Source organism: Lissotriton vulgaris, unplaced genomic scaffold (genome assembly GCF_964263255.1).
Source record: "Lissotriton vulgaris unplaced genomic scaffold, aLisVul1.2 SCAFFOLD_5192, whole genome shotgun sequence".
Taxonomy (NCBI): Eukaryota; Metazoa; Chordata; class Amphibia; order Caudata; family Salamandridae; genus Lissotriton; species Lissotriton vulgaris.
The window spans coordinates 100,639-120,878 of NW_028250470.1; the positions used below are offsets into that span (position 1 = coordinate 100,639).

General features: G+C 44.9%; 1 protein-coding gene across 1 annotated transcript in view; it reads left to right on the top strand.

The window, feature by feature from the left end:
• LOC147663258 (uncharacterized) overlaps positions 1-20,240 on the top strand; it is a 53,333-nt gene that overhangs the window by 27,073 nt on the left and 6,020 nt on the right. Inside the window, exon 3 of the mRNA XM_086950583.1 lies at positions 15,325-16,103. Coding sequence (XP_086806709.1) covers positions 15,325-16,070 — 746 coding nt within the window. The 3' untranslated portion in view covers positions 16,071-16,103. The remainder of the gene's footprint in view (positions 1-15,324; positions 16,104-20,240) is intronic.

Sequence of the window (20,240 nt, forward strand, 5' to 3'; positions counted from 1 at the left end):
AATGAGATTTACCGATTTTTAATTACCGAATTTTACCGATTCGGTAATTAAAAATCGGTAAATCTGAGGGGTGGATATGTAGGAACATCCAGATGTTCCTTTTACCGAATCGGTAAATATCTGTATTTACCGATTCGGTAAATACCGACCGGTAATGCCCCATTCATTCCTATGGGCTTTGAAGCCCATAGGAATGAATGGGGCATTACCGGTCGGTATTTACCGAATCGGTAAATACCGATTCTGACAAGGGTGCAGGGGGTGTCACTTTGACACCCTCTAGCACCCCCAAAAAAGGTTCGGGGGCCAAGTGGCAGGCATACCTGCCCTAAGGGCAGGTCTGCCTGTCATATGGCACAGGTGTGCATGCACACATGTGCATGCACACCAGAATCGGTATTTTACCATCAAATAGTATTTGATGGTAAAATACCGATTCTGTAATGCTTGTGGGACTCAGAAGAGTCCCACCTACATATCAATTTTACCGATTCGGTATTTTACAGAATCGGTAAATTTACCGATCGGTAAATTTACCGATTCTGTAAAATACAGGGCCCTACATCTCAAATTGCATTTACCGGTCGGTAACGGCCTAATTCGGCCGTTACCGACCGGTAAATGCCTACCTACATCTGGCCCTAGGGCTGGTATTGTGCTCCTGTGCCTCCTGGTGTCCTCCGGGTGGTTTAGACTCTGTCCCCCCTGCTCTCAGGTTCTTCTCATCTGGATTCCATGTCCTGGTTCCACTGGCCTGCTCCATGAGACTCTGTAGCTGCTGATCTTCCACGAACCTCCATTGGCGCCTACGGCGGTTCTGACACCACTTTATCCCTATGCCCCTGGGCTCCTGGTGAAGGTGTGGCTGTGGAGAGCAGCTAAGGCTTATTCAGGAGGGTGTAAAGCAAGTACATTTAGCACTGTAGTCAATCAGTAAGCTTTTCACACAAGAATGAACTACGCCAGGTGCGTATTAACACTAGCACTGAGGGTGCGTGGACAGTGCCTCACTATAGGTGGACACTATATACGGAGCCAGCCTCCTACAGTGGGAAACAGATTTAATCCACTGATGTCAGTGAAACAGTCCGACTGTTAACTCTATGATTTTAAAGATCAGGCAAGAAAATCGGCATACTCTATACTGATCGTTGTTTACATCTGGGAAGAAAGAGTCAAGCTGATGAAGAACCTCTCCACAGTAGCGGCCGTCCTCCCTAACATTGATAAAAAATACAGGGCCCAGAGAATTCCCCTTCATGTTTGACAGGAAACCCCAAGCCTGACCCAGTGATGTCTCAGGCACACAACATAGATCTAAGAACCCATCTACTCCGTTGTCATGGAGAACTTAAATGTATGCTAAGGAACTTAGGAGCTCCTACATGGTTCCTTACCCTATTTCAGCGCCACCTGACAAAGAGGAACGCCGTTCAGACAATATCGGCAAAAGGTTTTCCACCATGTCCACAATTACAGTGCAGTCAACTTCCTGGTGATTCTCGGCCACTATGACTGCCAAATGTGGTCTGACGTCGGCTCCATCATCGACCTCATCCTGGAGGATGGACGGTAGGAAGCCAAGAAGATCATCCTGGAGGGCAAGCGCACTTCATCAGAAATCATGGATTGCGCGATGGACATCACCTCTACAGGCTTCCATCAACTGATCGGAGCAGTAATGTTAAGGCACCAAGGATGGCTCAGAGCAACCTCCTTTAGCCCCGCTAATCTAAAATATTGGATATGGCGGAGACACGCTATGTGGCAAGCATACTGACGATGCTTATCTTGCCTTTAAAACAGACACTGATACCGCCAAATCGCTCGGCACCGTGCAGGATCGCAATGTGCCTTTCGAAGAGCTTGTGGCCCTGGCTTCTCTTCCTAAGGGGTGGATTCCAGTGCTCCCACCAATATCCTTCCTTCCAGCCCCAATATAAGCACGGGAATCAGTACCAGTCATACCATCAATCGCCCTCGGTGGGTTTCTCTAAGCAAGGGCCTCGCAGAAGACCACCCCCTCAGTGCCGTAACACAGGCTGCAAACAGTGACCGTGTTCATGTACTAGCTATGCCACCTTCTAAGCCCCTAGGTGTGAGGATATCCATTTGCTTCCATCTTTGGCAAACCATTACATCAGACAGATGGGTATTGCAACTAGTCACCTATGGCCGTACCCTGGAGTTTACGGAAAAAACACCAAAGACTTTACCAAAGGGAGCGCACCCCCCTTGTCTTCACTTACTACGGAAGGAAACTTTCTTACTGCTTGCCAAAGGAGCAATAGAGAAAGTCCTAGTTACTCAACAAGGGAAAGGATTCAACTCCTATTTTTTCATTATGGGCATGAAAGCAGAAGAGTGGAAATCTATCCTAGCTATCAGGAAGTTCAACAAATACTCCGCAAGCAATCCTTCTGGCCGATTACTCTCTCTGACAGTCTTCATTGTCTCAACAGTGGAGATTTCATGACATCTGTAGACCTGGAAGACGCTTACTTTCATATCCCCATCCATAGCAAATACTGCAAATATCTTCCATTCACAGAAGCTGGTGCCCAATACCACTCCAAAGTCCTTTCTTTCGGCCTCAACTCCGCCCCTCATATATTCAGCAAATGCATGGCCCCATTAGCAGAGGCACTCAGGGAACAAGGTCACCAGGTATTCCCTTACCTTACTAGCTCCCAGGAAACAAGGTACTGTAGTAGCACTCAGGAAACGGGGTCATCAGGTATTCCCTTACCTTAACAGCACTCAAGAAACAAGATACCTTAGCAGCACACAGGAAACAATATACCTTTGCAGCACTCAGGAGACAAGGTACCTTAGCAGCACTCAGGTAACAAGGTCATCAGGTGTTCCCTTACCTAGACATTTGGCTGCTAAAATCTTCAACCCCAGGGCCTGCTGCCAGAGCAACATTAGCCTGTCTCTTGCTTTTTCTCAAACTGGACCTTACGGCAAATTGGAGAAAGTCCTCCACCAATCCCAGTCAGACTATGACATTTCTCGGAGGTGATCTAGACACAATACAGAACAAGGCCTTCCTCTCCCAGGACAGACAAAGAAGGCTAGTGTACTTGTCTCAAAAAATTGCTAGAAAAAAGGACATGTCTGTGAGACTGTTAAAGTCACTCCTAGGTATGATCTCTTCTGCAATAAACTTGGTCCCATTGGCAAACCTCAAGATGAGGCTGTTACAAGAGGAAATGCATCTCGAATGGATGCAGTAGGAAGGGTGCTTCTGAGACTTGATATCCATTACTTCTTGAAGGGTACCCACGCTGGCATGGTGGTCTCCCAAACTACGTCTCTCTCTAGGCCTCATTTTCCTACCACTAATACCGGATTCCATCATCAACATAGATGCTTCCATGGAGGGCTGGGAAGGCCATTTACAAAACCTTTAGATCAAAGGAAGGTGGCTGATAAGTCAAAGGTCTCTCCACATCAACAGCTTGGAGCTAAAGGTCATTTTTCTCACCCTGCAGGCTTTTCTCCCAAGGACAGCGAAATCCTCAGGGCTGGTCCATGTGGACAATATGATCAGGATGTATTATATCAACAAACAGAGAGGAACTCGATCTCTAACACTATCTCAAGAAGCCCAAGAGCTGTGGGGTAGGATCACAGCCCACGGAATATCCTTCAAGGCCAAACATGCGTCTGGAGTCCACAACACACTAGTGGAGACCCTCAGCAGGTCCAAGGACAGTTGCCTTGAGTGGGACCTGGACCAACAACAGTTGAACAAAATATCCCCATTGTGGGGGAACCAGTGCTGGACCTCTTCGCAATGGACAGCAATGCCGAATACCAAGTCTACGACAGTCAACACTCTCTCCCAGGCTCGTTGGAATGCCCTTTTGACATGCGGGTCTGGTATTAATGCGTTCACTTTTGTCCCCTTCCCAACGATTCCCAAGGTCCTCACCAAGATGAAGATGGACGCTGTTGTCTCCTTTTGATCGCTCCCAAGTGGCCCAGGCAGCACTGGTTTTTAAAGCTCATCCTCCTCTCAGAGACCAAGCCCATTCGCCTTCGATCAGTTCCATCTATCCTGACATTGAACCAAGGTCAGATATGCCACCCGGAGCCAGCCTCTCTCCACTTGCATGCAAGGCTCCTGAATTCTATGATTTTAGGAACTTAAATTTCACTTGAGAATGCAGAGATATTTTTTCTAAGTTTAGAGTGGAAGGCACGACAACAACTTGCAAGTTAACCCCTTCGCTGCGGCGGCAATTCCGCCGCAGCGCTTGGGGGGAGCCCGAGCGGCGATCGCATGCTCGTGACGGAGCCGCTCCGTCACGAGCCGCGGTTGCGCTGTGCTCATGATGGAGCAGTTCCGTCATGGCCCTGCCCGCTTAATAGAACGCGCAGCGCAGGCGCAAAATCAGCGCCGCGCAGGCGCGGCTGCAGGGCCATGACTGAACCGCTCCGTCATGAGCACAGCTTAGCCGTTGCTCATGACGGAGCGGCTCCGTCATGAGCATACAAGGGGTTAAAGTGGAAAAGATTCTGTCAATTGTGTCAACAAAACAAATTACACCTGTTTCACGCTTTTCCGGAACAGATCTTACCTTATCTTCTTTCTCTGGGTTAGCCAGGCCTGGTTTATTCATCAGTCAAAGTCCCCTTTGCTGCAATTTCAACACAAGCTTTATCTCTCTGGTCTACAAGGGTTTTAAAACAGATCTTTTCCATTGGTGCGCGCGTCTCCGAATGACATCTCAAAGTGGTCCTCTCGCAACTGAGGAAGCAGCCTTTTGAACCCATTGATAAGGCTGACTTAAAGTTTCTCACATGGAAGGATGCTCTTCTTCCACTCTCACATCTGCCAGAAAGGCTAGTGAGACACACACCTTTACCACTCAAGAACCTTTTCTTCGTTTCCCAAACCAACCCAAAGTTCCTCCCAAAGGTGTCTTCTCAATTCCACCTCAATGAGCCTGTCATCCTATGAACTTTTTTCTCTAACCCAGCCACACCAGCTAAGCAGGCTCTTCATACTATGTGGAGCGGCCGTGTTAAGGCAACACAACCTCGAGAGGTGTCTCAAATTTTACCTTAACAGAACTGAGCAAATTCGCAAGACTGACCAGCTACTTGTAGCTCATGACCAAGGTCGTCAAGGCATCGCAGTCACAAAGCCCACGATTGCAAGACGGATTTCGGTGACAGGACAGTTTTGCTGTTTCAAGGCGGGCAAACTCTGCTAAAGCTCATTCAACAAGAGCAGTGTCCACCTTGGCTGTTCGGTTTGCAGGCGTTCCGCCAGAGAAAACATGCTGTGCTGAACCTGGGAATGCCCCAAAAGGTACACCTTCTCAGGAAAGGCTTAACAAGGAGAAATATCTTTTTTTTCCTTGTTACTTCCTCTTTCAATGTGTGCTGTATTTTCCCGCACACACAGATAGATAAATATGTCTCTCAGGATTGTTTTTGTGCAGACATGTGCCCCTTCCTGCACAAAAACAATCCTGCATACGACACAGGCACCCCTACACCATGTTATGTTATGTTATGTTATAACCTATTTGTAAAGCGCACTTTGACCAAGGTTTCATGGCGCTGTTGAAATTGTACTGAGTAGCCTGTTCTGAGTTGATAGCAGTGGGAGTGTATTACTCATGTGCCTGTATGAACAGCCATGTCTTAAGCTGCTTTCTGAATTGGAGCAGATGAGGACAGGAACGGATCTCCCATGGGAGTGAGTTACAAAGTTGTGGCGCCAGGTAGCCAAAACGGCTTCCGCCGTGCCGCTTACGTTTAAACTTTGCGCTCACCAGCAGGTTTTGATGTTTAGAGCAGAGATCACGGGATGGAATGTATCTCACGATCAGGCTGTTGATAAACATTGGACTGTAACAGTTTAGGGACTTAAATGTAAGACAGGCGGTTTTGAAGGTGGCCCGTTGAAGCAGTGGGAGCCAGTGAAGCTTTTTTATCAGGGGTCTGGCCGATTGCCACTTAGGTTGTTGATATATCAGTCGTGCCGCCTGGTTCTGCACAAGCTGGAGTCTCTTGATCTGATAGGAGGGAAGGCCTAGATAGATTGAATTCGCATAGTCTAAGTGTGACAGGACTAGGCCAATCACAGCTTGTATCAGTGCTGCCTGGGTGAGCAGGTGATGTATCTTCTGGATTTTACGTAGTTGGAAGAAACATTTAGAGACAACTGTTCCTACTTGGGTGTTAAGGGACAGATCTCCGTCGATAGTGACCCCTAAGCTTTTTACGGAGGAGGAAGGTTTAGGGAAAGGCCCCAGTTCGGCCGGCCAATAATGAGGGCCCCAGGAGATGCGGCTGTCTCCTATCAGCAGTACCTCCGTCTTTCCAGGGTTCAGCTTCAGATGGTTGTGATCCATCCAGTGACGGATGAACACCATGGTGTCCTGAAAGTTGGTAATAGATTCAGTGGAATTATCTATTGTAAAGGAAAGCTGCAGATCGTCTGCGTAGTTGAATGCTTTTACTTTCCTCTGTTTTAAGGCTTTAATCAGGGGGAGTAGATAGATGTTAAACAGATGTGGGGACAAGGAAGAACCCTGGGAACCCCACATGTGGAATTTAACTCAGGAGCTGTGAAGTTAGCCAGGCGAACCGCCTGTGAACGATCTTCCAGAAATGAGGTAACCCATCTCAAGGCTCTGCCCTGCAGGCCTGCCCATCCGACACGGTCGACCAAGATCTTATGGTCCACCGTGTCGAACGCGGCTGACAGATCTAAGAGGACTAAGGCCTGAGGGGTTCCAATGTCAGCCTCCCTGCGAAGCTCGTCCAGCACTGCCAAGATGACCATCTCAGTTGAATGACCTGGACGGAAGCCGGCTTGGTGGGAATCCAAGTGTCCAGACTCTTCTATGAAGGTGGACATGGATTTAGCAACATGTGCCTCCAGGACCTTGGCTAAGAATGGGAGCAAGGAGATGGGGCGATAATTAGATGGATCAGATAAATCGGCACCAACCTTTTTAATCAAAGGGACCACTGTAGCGTCCTTGAATGATTTGGGGACGCGGCCTTGGGTGAGTGATGAATTTAATAAGGATAGGGCGGGTTGGGGGATGGTGGAGAATACTTCCATCCATATGTGTGGGGGGCAGCAGTCTCGGGGAGAACCCGATTTGACTTTGGACATCAAGGAGATAAGTGATTCATGATCGATCGTTGGAAAACTATCCAGGGTACAGTTATTCATGAAAGAATCAGGTGGGATCGCGGCTAGTGGAGAGCATACAATGCTAGCTTTAATTGTAGTGATCTTTTCTATGAAGAACTTATTCAATTTATCACATAATTCCTGTGTGAGAGTAGGTTTAGATGTCACTCTATCAGGGTTGGATAGTTCATCCACAATTGAGAAAATGTCTCTTGATTTGTTTGTGGACGTTAAGATCTTGGAGGAAAAGTAATCTATCTTGGCTGCTTTGATTGCTGTATTATATTTTGCCTGCTCTGATTTATAGAGGAGCTTATCTCCAGGGTCATAGCCAGCTCTCCATCTCCTTTCCTTTTGGCGGAGTAGTAGTTTCATCTCCTTTAATTCGGGGGAGAACCATTTATGGGCATCTGCCTTCCGGTTTACCTTGATTTTTTTGGGAGGGGCAAAATGGTCACTTGCTGTTTTTAACCAGCCGGAGATCTGAGTGTCAGATAAATCCACGTTCTGGTCCGGGTTAGGTGTTGAGCCGGCCAGAAAGTTTTTGAATTCAGATAGATCAATGGATTTCCAGCATCTAACCGACCCACCCTCGACCAGGGGGGATTTGGCCCTGATAGCCAGAGTGAGATGGAATGTTACTAGAAAATGATCAGACCATAAACACGGGGCTACCTTTAAGGCGGAGATAATCGGGGTTGTCGTCCAAACCTGGTCCAGTATATGGCCTTTATTGTGAGTAGGCGTGGAAATGTGTTGTCTACGGTTAAAATTAGATAAGAGATTGGTGAATTCAAGGGAATGGGGACCGCCGGCTTGGTCACCATACCAGTAGTTGAAATCGCCGATAAGCAGAATATTGGCGTATTTGATTGCTAAGTTAGCTATCTGTTCACTCAGGGTGATAGGGAAAAGTGGCATGATCTGAGGGGGCCTGTATACGACTACGCAGATCAAGGATGTGGGATCTGAGTCAAGTTTAATCACTAAGTTATCTGCAACGGCTAGGTTGAGGGAGTCAATCGATGTAAATTGGTGTTGGCGACGAATAATAGCGGCCACTCCTCCTCCAGCTTTTCCTGCTGGGCAGTCGGTGTGGAGAATGTAGTAGTCTATGGGGATAGCGGCCAGTATATCAGGAGCAGAATCCGGGGTTATCCATGTTTCGGTGAGAAACAGTATATCTGGTAAGTCAGAGGAGAGTAGAGTAAAAATCTCCAATTGGTGTTTAATTAAGGAGCGTGTATTTAAATAGGACACACGAAAATTCAAATGATTATGGAGAGTAATTACCTTGTTGTTCCTTTGAATATATCATATTTCCGGGAATCTATCCCGTTGTGTCGGAGACCAAGGCTATCAAGGCGTTGCCTAGTGGTTTTATCAGGTAATTGGAACGCTTTATGCAGATGGCATAGGTCAGCTGCGGTATATTTCAAAAAATGCGCAGAGTATGGTGCCCCATGCCCCGTATTGGCACGGACGGGCGCAGACGGGCTTGCCTTAGGTGCGCCTTCGGCGCGCTGATGGCGCGCCCGCTGCGCCCGTCCGCTGCGCTCCCTGTTAGGGGAGGCCATTTTATAGTGTTTGATGCGCGAGGGGCCGAGCACTAGACCGCTCGCTGAATTTCCCCCCTACGATGGCGGGCGCCAAGGAACCTAGTCGAACCCATGCAGCGTTTAATCGGCTGCGGAGGGCTAAGGGCATAAGCCAGTAAGTAATGAAGGCAATTCGTTTCTGATTAGTCACAAGTTAAAATTACAGTTCAAGTGCAAATAATAACTAATACGTGCAGTTTGTTTAAAATTGCGGCGTAATTGCAGTCAACACAAGCAGTCCCGGCTTCCGCCTCAGGACAGAACTCACACACTCTCAATCAGTGGTGCGAGTGAATCGTAGGCTTTAATAATGTTTGATGCGCAAGGGGCCGAGCACTAGACCGCTCGCTGAATTTCCCCCCTAAGATGGCGGGCGCCAAGGAACCTAGTCGAACCCACGCAGCGTTTAATCGGCTGCGGAGGGCTAAGGGCATAAGCCAGTAAGTAATTAAGGCAATTCGTTTCTGACCATGGTGCAAGGGTGCCTGTGTTGGGGCTAGGGTGCCCAAATAGCACCAGCACAGGGGAAAAGGCAGGAATGGTTCACATTCTTTTAAAACTGTGCAATCTGCCCTTTCCCTGTCAGGCAGTGCAACGCCGCAGAGCACGGTGATTTGCTGAGCTGCACGACAATATCATATATGTGCTCCAAGACTTATGAAGCCGCTCAGGGCCACGAACTCTGGCCTTGCATGGGTTCCTAAATATCATTTCTAAGTTGTTTCGTTCTTCCACCACATTGCGCTGTGTAAGGGTGACGGAACAGGGCTTGTATACATGTCCCCATATATATATACTTTCATACATATATACATGCATGCATACATACATGCATATATGTATACTTACATACATAAATGCATACATACATACCTGCATGCATATATAAATACACATACATGTGCGCACACATGTATACATACACATATACACACTTACATAGGTGAACAGGCCTTCCGAAGACACTCCTTTGAAACTGGCACACATGTGAGATTGGACAGGTGTTTGTATTTATCATCAGTACAAAAAAAACATATAGTCTTGTTACCATCCCAGTTTCACAGCTAAATGTACATTTTATAGAATGTACATACATACCTACCTGCATATGGACATACATATATGGATACATACATGCATATTTATAAACATACAAGCATGCTAGTATACATACATGCAACTTGCATTATGTACATATATGCATACATACATACATACACATACACATGCATGGATACTTACATATGGACATGCATGCATATTTATATAAATACATGCATGCTAGTGTACACACATGCATAATACACATATGTGAATACATGCATAAATACATGCACACATGTGTATTCACATTGATACACACATTTATGTATATTTACATACATGGATACACACATACATACTTATATAGATACATGCATACTTACATGCAAAGATACATGCTTGCATATATACATGCATACATACATACCTGCATACATACATACATACTTACATAGGTAAACAGGCCTTCCTAACACGCACCTATGAAGCATGTATTATGGCACCCCTGGGAAGCCTTCCAAAATGGCACCACAGGACTACTGCAGCCTGGGTAAGGTGGTGCATGCACCCCTTACTAAGATATATGTTACCTATATCTACCTTCAATCACTGACACATATAAACCTATCAGTCACTCCTATTGCAGGCCTTATCAATCCTGAAGGCAGAGTGCTTGGTTTTGTGTAAGAGGGTGCCCATGCATGAGCAGGACCCCTCTGCAGCTTTCGGAACCTATTCTCTGGGGCTGTTCTGTGATGCAGTAGACTATATACTCTTAAGTGCATTATACCCTTGCAGTAAATGCTAACTTTGGAATGGCTGCATGGAAACATATTGTGTTTGGTGTCAAACAGTTTGGAATCCTACTCCCCCCCCCACCAGTCCTGGTGGCAGGGGTAGAATTCCACCCTTGTAGAGGGAGAGACATGTTCACACTGGTCTGCCCGGTAATCGTTTAAACGAGCCCCAGAATCACAAAATGGATGCTGCAGCCACAGATACGAGTCTGGCCTCCTGCTTCATGACCGAAACTCCGGCACTGGAGGCCTGGACAATAGGTTTCCTGTCACAGGTAGGTGTGACCACCTCCCAGACATGCTTTAGTGTATTGGGGCTGGGTGGGTGCACTCTGAGAGTGCTTTAATGTCGGCACTGGGGGCACATTTGGTGTCCCTGTGCATAGCCCAGTTCAAACCGGTTACAGTTCAAACCGGTTGCAGGGGCTACCATCCCCTGCCATGCCGCGAAACTGGACAAAGGAAATGGGTGTCTCGCCTCTTTTCAAACCCTCCCATAGTTGGTTACCAGAGTATGTCCAACCCCTTTTCTTAGTATAAGTAAGGGAATCCCGGCAACAGGGCTTTAGATTACACCTAGACGAAACTCTGAAACCGAATCCAGGAAATTCAACGCTATACTAAAGACAGAAGGACGGAAGAATCTCCCTTGGGGTCAAGGAGTGACCTTGCTGGTCTGCACCAAAGCCTATCTCTGCTTTCTGCGTGGGTTGCTGTTGCAAAGGCTTGTTGGGTCCAATCTGGGCACCAACACCACAGCACTCGACATCCTTCGTGGGACAGCTCGAATCCAGCTCCTGGTCATCGTCGACGTCTGCGGGTCCTCGTGGCTGAAGAGTCAAGCTTCACCTTCTTCACCTTCTTCACCTTACATCGGTGGGCATCGGCCTATCGTCTCCCTGTTCACTGGCTAGTGACCCAGACTCTGTCCCTTCTGCTTTCAGGATCTTCACATCTCCTTTGGACACTTTCCTCTTGGATGCCAGCAGCAGATCGCCATTGAAAACGACGATGAAACCCGACACGAAAAGACACCTATGCACCTGGCTTCACTGGGTGAGGTAACTCGAGAACTCCGGTGCTCCTGTATGTGTGGACTCTAGAACCTCCTAGTTCTAAAGGGATTTGCTCCAAGTCGTCTTCTAAGTGTCATTTTTCTTTAAAATTGCAACCGCGACTTTCCCCATAGAAGTTAATGGTGATTCGCGGATGTGTTTAAATACTGCACGTATCCCCCTTGGGTCCCCTGTGTCACTACCTTGGATGGTTCCTGGTGGCCCCAGTGGTTCTAAAGGCTCTGGGCCTTTTATCTATGCAAGTTGTGGTTCTTATACCACTTTCTTAATATATGGTTTGGTAAGCCCCTAGGGCTCAACATATATTGTGCCAATTTACTGTGTACTATTAAGTTTACTGAATGTACTTTTGCCTCTAGTCTCATAAAGAGACCAGTGGGATGTGTTTAGAAGAAATGCATATATTTTATATATATTCCTGGTGTGGTTCTCCTTTCATTTGGTCATTCACAAGATTATAGACTGGTTAAACAAGCTGCTTTACATTGCTTCAAGACTTAGCCTGAAGGCTGCTCTCCATAGCCACCACTAGAATAGCTTTCTATAAAGGTTGTTTTTAACCTACCATCAATGGGGGTCGTTTGGAATGGTGCAAGGTGCCCACTAGAATAGTAGACAGCATATGCCAGGCCAAATTCTCACAATGTTTGGTTTGAATGGACGGATGAAGTGGACAATGAGTTTGATCTGATGAAGAATGACGTTGCGGAGGCTATTCCTCTAAATTCATTTGACACACATGATTGCAGCATCCTGGTGAAGGACGCAAGTCAGTATGGTTTGTGTGCCGTATCAATGCAATCATGAAATGGCAAGGATGAAGTGGTGGCATTAGCGTCTCGTGCACTGAGTGGTACTGAACCGACGTATTCTGTTATTGTACGTGAAGCTCTAGGATGTTGGTGGGGAGTGAACTACTTATGAGGAGTCGAGATCACGTTACACATGGATCATAAACCCCTACTAAATCTTTTAACAACTCAGGGTGCTTGCAAAGCAACTCCAGAGATTGCCAAATGGCATTACCTGCTGTAGGAATTTCACTTCAAATCGGACTATATTGCAGGTGTGAAAAACATTTTTGCTGATTGTTTAGCTTGTTTACCCAGGACACCCGCAGTGGCATGTACCATGTTAGATGAGAAGCAGCGTGTAAAGGAGGATGAATGGACAAATGCTGTGGAGCACGATAAGGCGCTTTAAGAGTTAATTTCTTGGTAGGGAAGGTATGGCCAAAAGAGAAGGTGGATGATACTCTTAAAGTGTACAAGGTGGTGTTTGAAGAATTGACTGTGGCCAGTTTTTTTGTGGTAACTCAAGGTATGACAGAAAAGGACAGGGGGTGGAACACTGGGTGAGAGGTTGTGTTGCATGTCCTCTGAGTTACAAGTTTCAAATGACTAGGCCGAGTCCTGTAGAGGCATTACAGTGTCAGAAAGACCGTGGGGCAAATTGGACATGGACATTTTTGGAGCTATGAATATGTTGAGAGAATGGTCAAGGTATGGTATAGTCTTAGTTGGCTATTATTCTCGATGGCCAGAAGTGAAATTTGTGAAGTCGAACAATACAGGGGAAATGGTGACATTTGTGTATGAATTGTTCATTCAGTAAGGTGCCCCCTCGGAAGTGGTCATGGACAATGGCGTGCAATTCATATTAGAAGAATTCAGTAGATTCATGAGTAACTGGGGTGTGAAGCATGTGACAACTTCCTTGTACCATCCCAGGATCAATGGCATGGTTGAAAGGTGCAACCGTGTGATCAAAGATAACATTCAATTGTTTATGGTGAATGGATTGGAATGGAGAAATGAATTGGAAGAATTGATTTGGGCATTGCGTACAACTCCCTGTGTAAGTACTGGAATGTAACCTTTTGCTCTACTCAAAGGTAGAGAGGCTGCCAATAAACTGGTGCAACCTTGGATGGGTAGTTTGGGGGTCTCCGTTGAGAAGAAGAACGGTATGGGGTTAACACAGTCTGATGTCCAAAGTAAGTATTTGTCCAAGGAAAGTGTGCCAGGAGTGAAGGTGGAAAAAGGGTATTGTGTTAGAGTTAGAGTGCCTGCTATAATTTCCAAGGGTAATTCAAAGTTTTTTTACCCCAAGAAAGTGGTGTTTATGAAGGAGCATGTGGGTAAGTTAGAAGATGGTAATTGGTGGAACAAGGAGAATTTGGTGGTACAAAGGCATGTAGGGTGCACACACATTTCGCATGATGTAATGGTGGGGAAGAAACAAACCAGAGGTGATCGGGTTAGAACCAGAACGTTGTGGGTTTGTACCAGAACTCCGTGGGAAGGAAATCATCAAGAATTTTATGGTGACTCTGTATATATTTGTTGTTGTTGTTTTTTGTTACGTTATATTTTTCATGTATCCTTTACAATAGTTTTAACCCAGTTTTGGTTGTGGGTTTATAGGAGAAAGATGGGTTGGGTCTTGCTCTGAGCTCGCTGGGATAATTCTGTGGTTTGAGCTTTGGTTGGCACTGACTGGTATTTAGGGGTTTGGAATGTATGGTGGTCAGTTAGTTGTTGCTGGCTGCCCTGCTGAGTGTACAAGACTCCTCATTCCTTCCTTGGCTCCTGCCAGCTGTGAAGTGGTACTTCCCTGCGGACACGTTCCTGCACAAAAACAATCCTGAGAGGCGTTTTCCTCATTCTATGTGTGCTGCTGAATGCTGCAAACATAGAAAGAGGAAGTAACGAGGAGAAATAAAGATATGTCGTGTTGCACCTTGCCTGGGGATGTGGAGCTTTTTGACGCATTCACAGGTAACTCTGGGAATGTGACAAAATCCAAGGGTAGGTGCGTGTGAACAGCCACTCTCCACCCATGGAACGCCTCCCTGGGGCAGAGTAACGCATCACAGCGATTTGCGCTGTTGCGTTGTTCCAGATTTAACAAGCGATGCAGAGCCATGGAAGGGGTCCTTGAGTGGCTTCATAATCAAACTGTGTCACTCTTGCACCCCGCTGCGTGTCGCAAGGGCGACACGTCGCTTTTATAAATATGCTCTCATGTTTCCAGCATTTGAACCACTGCAGCTGTGCACTGTCTCCAAAACAACACCTGAAAGATGTGTGAGAGTTGCTGTGTTTAAACAACAGAACGTAGTCCTGCGCTATAATGAACAACGCATCCCTGTGCATCCTGTTGACTTTTCTGTTTTCTGTTGAGAAAGAAAAATATGCCTTTCCCAACGTTACATTTGTAAGTTGATCCATTTCAGGAGAACCAAGGGGAAATGTTATGGGCCCCAATGTGCCCCAATATAGGCCTAGGTTGCTGTACTACCTTTTACCTACATTTGTCCTACCTTGCTCTACATAATGGCGGTGGTGCTGACCTTGTGCCTAGTTGTGTGCCGAATAAATCTCATGTGGGTTGCTTCGAAAACTAGCCTCATTCATTATGCATGAGGATTCTTAGTATCACACAGCAGGATTACCATCTTCTGTATAATAACTCTGTCTAATTCATAACAGTAAGGCATGGGTTTAACCTGCCACAACGGGTGACGTGCAGTTGCCATCTGTGACACAATACTGTCGAGAGTATACAGTGCCAACTTGCTATCCTGCTGAGAACAAATATCAGCTGCAAATAACTCTCTCTCTGTTGCTTTTCAGGTGTGATCTTGTTCACTGTGGATAATCAGGGAGTCATCAGGGAGGGCCCGCCCCCAGCAGCTTACGATGACGATTTCACGTCCAGAGCTCGTAATCTGGGAAAGCTGTGCGATGCAAGCAATGTGCTCTTCAGCCCAGATGGTCTTCTGTATGTCGTGAGAGGTTCTGAGATATATAGGGGTCCCAAGCCTTCGGACCCATCCAAGAACTGGTTCCAAGATACTGCAAAGCGTGTGGGGAAAACAGACTGGGCAAGATTCAGGCACCTTTTTTTTCACCCCAATGGATCGCTTTATGCCACCACTCTTCAGGGTGAGCTCTACACAGGCCCCCCGCCGAGCAATGAAGACCAGAGTTGGTTGTCGACACAAGCTACCAAAGTTGGTTATAACGGATGGGATTGGTTTTCCGCCCTCTTCTTCGACCCCCAGGGGATACTGCATGGTGTGACTGCGGATACCTTTTACAAGAGAAGCCCTCCAGCGAATGCAGCTGTCAACTGGATTGGAGAAAGCCAGGCCATCGGCAGGGGAAGCGGATGGAGCACTTTAAGCCACTTCATGGCTTTTACTCCCAACGGCAACCTTTGGTGTGTCTCCAAGTCAGACGGGAAGATCTACACGGCCCCACCACCAACCAGGGTGGACGACGACTGGCTTAAAAGAGCCCAAAATCTGGGTTACAATTACTTCTTTAAATTCATGGCCTTCACAAGTGAAGTCAAGGTCTGTGGCACTGCAACTTAGTGATGAGAAGAAGAGCCCAACACCCTTGTCTAAGTAAGTATGACGTCATGTCCTCGCTCATCTCTAACACTTTCCACAAAAGCTGCTATTTCAACTTTGTCTTTGAGTTACTCAGTCAGCTTTCCTACTGGGAGTTTTCAAAATGCCACAGTCTTTCATTTTGCATTTTCTGAAATAACACACCCAGTCTGGGGTGGGTTTTCCTGCATCTGTTTGAGGTACCTACAGGGCTCCAGTTTGTGACCACTAAGGCTTGCAAGATGGACGTATAAGGAACAATTATTGGTGGAAGCACCTCCCTAAGTTTGGAGGAGCCTAGGAGCTAGAAAATGTTGACATGATTTCCAACAAGGGAGCCAGCTAAGGCAGCACTGCCAGAAACTGAGCAGCCTTCAAGGTGAAGAAACCATGAGTGGGGCTTTCCGTTACCACCCCACTGCAAATAAAGCCCTTTGTCTTGAGTGGAACCATCTAACCCCGTATGTTAAAACATCCAGCGAAAGTGCTGCCCATAAACAATGCTGCAGTCAGCAAAACACTGAGGGGTATTTTTAATAAATAATCACGCAGTGCAGCGCAGCGCAGCGCAGCACAGCGCAGCGCATCACAGCGCAGCACAGCGCAGCACAGCAAGTAACCCTCTCAGCTAGACACAATAGCGTCGTTCTCCCCTCTCTCTGCCGATCAGCTGCTCAGCTTGGTCACTTCTAATAAATCAGACCCCCTTTGTCCTCCGCAAATACAGCTGGAGCCAGATGTACGGTGCATTTTCCTATGTACCAACCTTATTTTGTGAGTAAGTAACCAATTACACACTCGCAAAATAGGGCTTGTGAGTCGCTATTAGGATGGGGCACGTAAAGGGCGTCCCTTCCTAATAGCGAGTCGCACTGGTATGTATGAATGTTTTGAAACTGAGAATGCGGTCACAAACTCTCTGCAGATTAACACCAATTTCAAATTAATGTTATTACATTCGCAAACGAGAAGGGGTGCCGAAGGAACCCCTCCCCCTTAGTGATTTGGGGGACCAATAATTTTTCAGAGCACTGTAAAAAAATGAAAAGAAAACATTTCATTTTTATTTTTGAAATGCATTCCGCTGTCCTGTATGGAACATGGGTTGCATTACAAAAAAATACCTAATGTATTTAAAAAGTAGTCACAGACATGGTGGTCTGCTGACCCCAGCAGGCCACTATCCCCGTGAGTGCCTGATATTCCCAATGGGTCGCAATTTAAGACCTGCCTTCCGAATATTAATGAGGCAGGTCCCTTGCAACCCATTTGGGAATCGCAAACAGTGTCTGAGACACTGTTGTACATCAGGGTTTTTCGACTCGCAAATTGGGAGTCGATAAAATTGCAATTTGCGACTCGCAAAACCAGACAGTCATCAAAGTGGCATACATATAATTAGGGTAAGGAGTAAAACCGCCCAACACAGGCCAAGTGTCCCCATAAATACTTAAAGGGTCCATACAAACAGTAGTAATAGGATAGGGCAGGGCACCGTTAAACCAAATCTGGTGCTCCCAGGCCGAAGGGAACTTCAACTACTGCACAAGGGCAATAAGCTGCTGGAACAGCGGCAGGAGTATAACCATGAAAAGAGTTATCATTTGCATCCACAGCGGAAAACACAACCAAGTTGTCAAACACTTTGAAACGGTATGTCTGATCCACCTAGACTACAAAGAGAACCAGAGACCCCGCATTGGGGACTCCATGTGGCAACAAATGTTGATTAATCGCTATGTGGCAATGAGCTGGAATCACAATTGGTTGGGCAATTAGCCAGAAGAAAAGGATTCAAACGGTATGCAGTAGAATGGGTAAAAACCTTTTAAAATTCTTCTTGAAAAAAAAAATATTGCAATAGTGGATCCCTACAAACTGAGGTGGCAAAGCACTCCAACTCCGGATATCTCCAAGAAATGGTGTGAGCGTATTGTGGACAAGGGCTTGTCAGGGGTCCCATGAATAAGTTCCAGACCGAACCTTGGCTGCGCCATGTTGCAGGGATTCCGCGGAGTCACAGAACTATGCTTGGGCTCATAGAACCTTAGTAGGCAGGGATTGAGTCATCCTACCACCTGAGTACCCATGAGCCCGGGGACCAACTAGCTATAGTGTCTCACTTATCCTCCCACTCACTCACGGAGTAACAAGTGATTAGACACCCCAGAACATAACACTCCCAACCCTATCATAAATCATGGTTACAGGACACACCCTTTCGCTCTCACACTCACACTAGTACACAATAAGTTCTGACCGAGACAGGAGAAAAGTCTAAAATGTTTATTTTAACTATTGTGCTCTAGTATGCAGTATACTTGCCATAATGAGTAAGAAAATGTCTAACACAAATACGGTCAGTATAGTAAGTAGTCCATAAATCATAAAAGGAGCTGTCTTTATACAAGACAGGGTAGACTAATGCCCTCTCCTTCTACAGAAGCACAGTGATTATATCAGCAGATCTATGGGTGTTGGCAGCAGACGCTCCAGTAGAACATACTGAGCTAGCTACTTTATTCAGTGCTTATGACTATAAAAGGAAATCCCCTATGAGGGAAGAAATAATTTCTTACCTATAAGTGGTTCCCAGACACATCGATGTAAAAAATATCGATGTTAAAAATATAGAGTAAAAAATATAGAAAACAAAAATATCGACTCCTATAATTAAACAGGTAAGTACAAAGATATTGACTAAAAATATCGATGTAAAAAATATAGATGTATAAAATATTGACTTTTATATAAATATAAAATAATATATATTGAATATATTAAATATTAACTATAATTTTAACAAAATAAAATACATTCAATACAAATTTTATAGAAATATAACAAAAACACCTGAAAAAAATAAACACACAAACATAATTATTTATACATATATATTAACTTCTAAACAATTATTAAACATCTATTTTCAACGTATGTTAAAAGTTTAAAATAATATAAAAATATATATTAAGGATTTAAAATATAAAAACACAAAAACCTATATTAAATGAAAACATTAAACTATTAAAACATATTTATATTCAAATTTCACAATACAATAAGTGCACAAGTGGTGAAAGTGTGGATAGCAAAGGGGTTAAAAATAACTATTTCCACTCAAGTGAATGGAACAGTATGGTAAGTGTTGGATAGTGGAGAAATTAAATTTACTATTCCATCTCCAGTGAGTGCAACAGTAGGGAAAGTGTTGAATAGTGGGGGGGTAAAAATTACTACTCCCACTCCAGGGAGAGCAACAGTAGGGAAAGTGTTAGATAGAGGAGGGGCAAAAATTACTATTCCCACTCCAATGAGTGCAACAGTAGGGAAAGTTTTGGATAGTAGAGGGGTATAAGTTACTATTCCCACTCCACTGAATGCAATAGTAGGATAAGTGTTGAATAGCAGAGGGGTAACATGTACTATCCCCACTCCATTGAGTGCAACAGTACAGAAAGTGCTTGAAAGCGAAGGGGTAAAAATTACTATTCCCACTCCACTGAACGCAACAGTAAGATAAGTGTTGGATAGCAGAGCGGCAAACAACCACTCTGGTGAGTGCAACAGTATGGAAAGCTTTGGAAAGCAAAGGGAATAAAAATTACTATTCCTACTCCAGACAGTGCAACATTAGGGAAAGTGTTGGATAGCAGAGAGACATAAATTACTAAGCACCCTTAAACAGTTACAAAAAAATAAACATATTTTACAAATTTTAAAAATTCATCAAAAATAGATAAACAATGTTTTAAAAATGAAAAATCAAATATAAAAAATGAAAACATATTATAATGTTAATAACATGTAACAAAAGCCTACAAATATTATATAAAACAAAATAATAAATACTTAAAAAAATTTAAACTAGAAAATACTGAAATACAAAAAAAGTATTAATACATACATGTATTTATTTTATTTCCAACCCTATAACCCCACACCCAAAAACAAAACACTTCAACATTTTAAATTAAATGTACTACTATAATTAACATAATTAATAATCAATAAAATATATATTAATACAAAGCTAATAATCATTAATTGACTACACATACTTTAAGAGTATATTATCCATAACACACACCTAAATTAAACTATTAAATAATAAAACACAATTAAAATGTATTATTAACTCAAAAACTATTA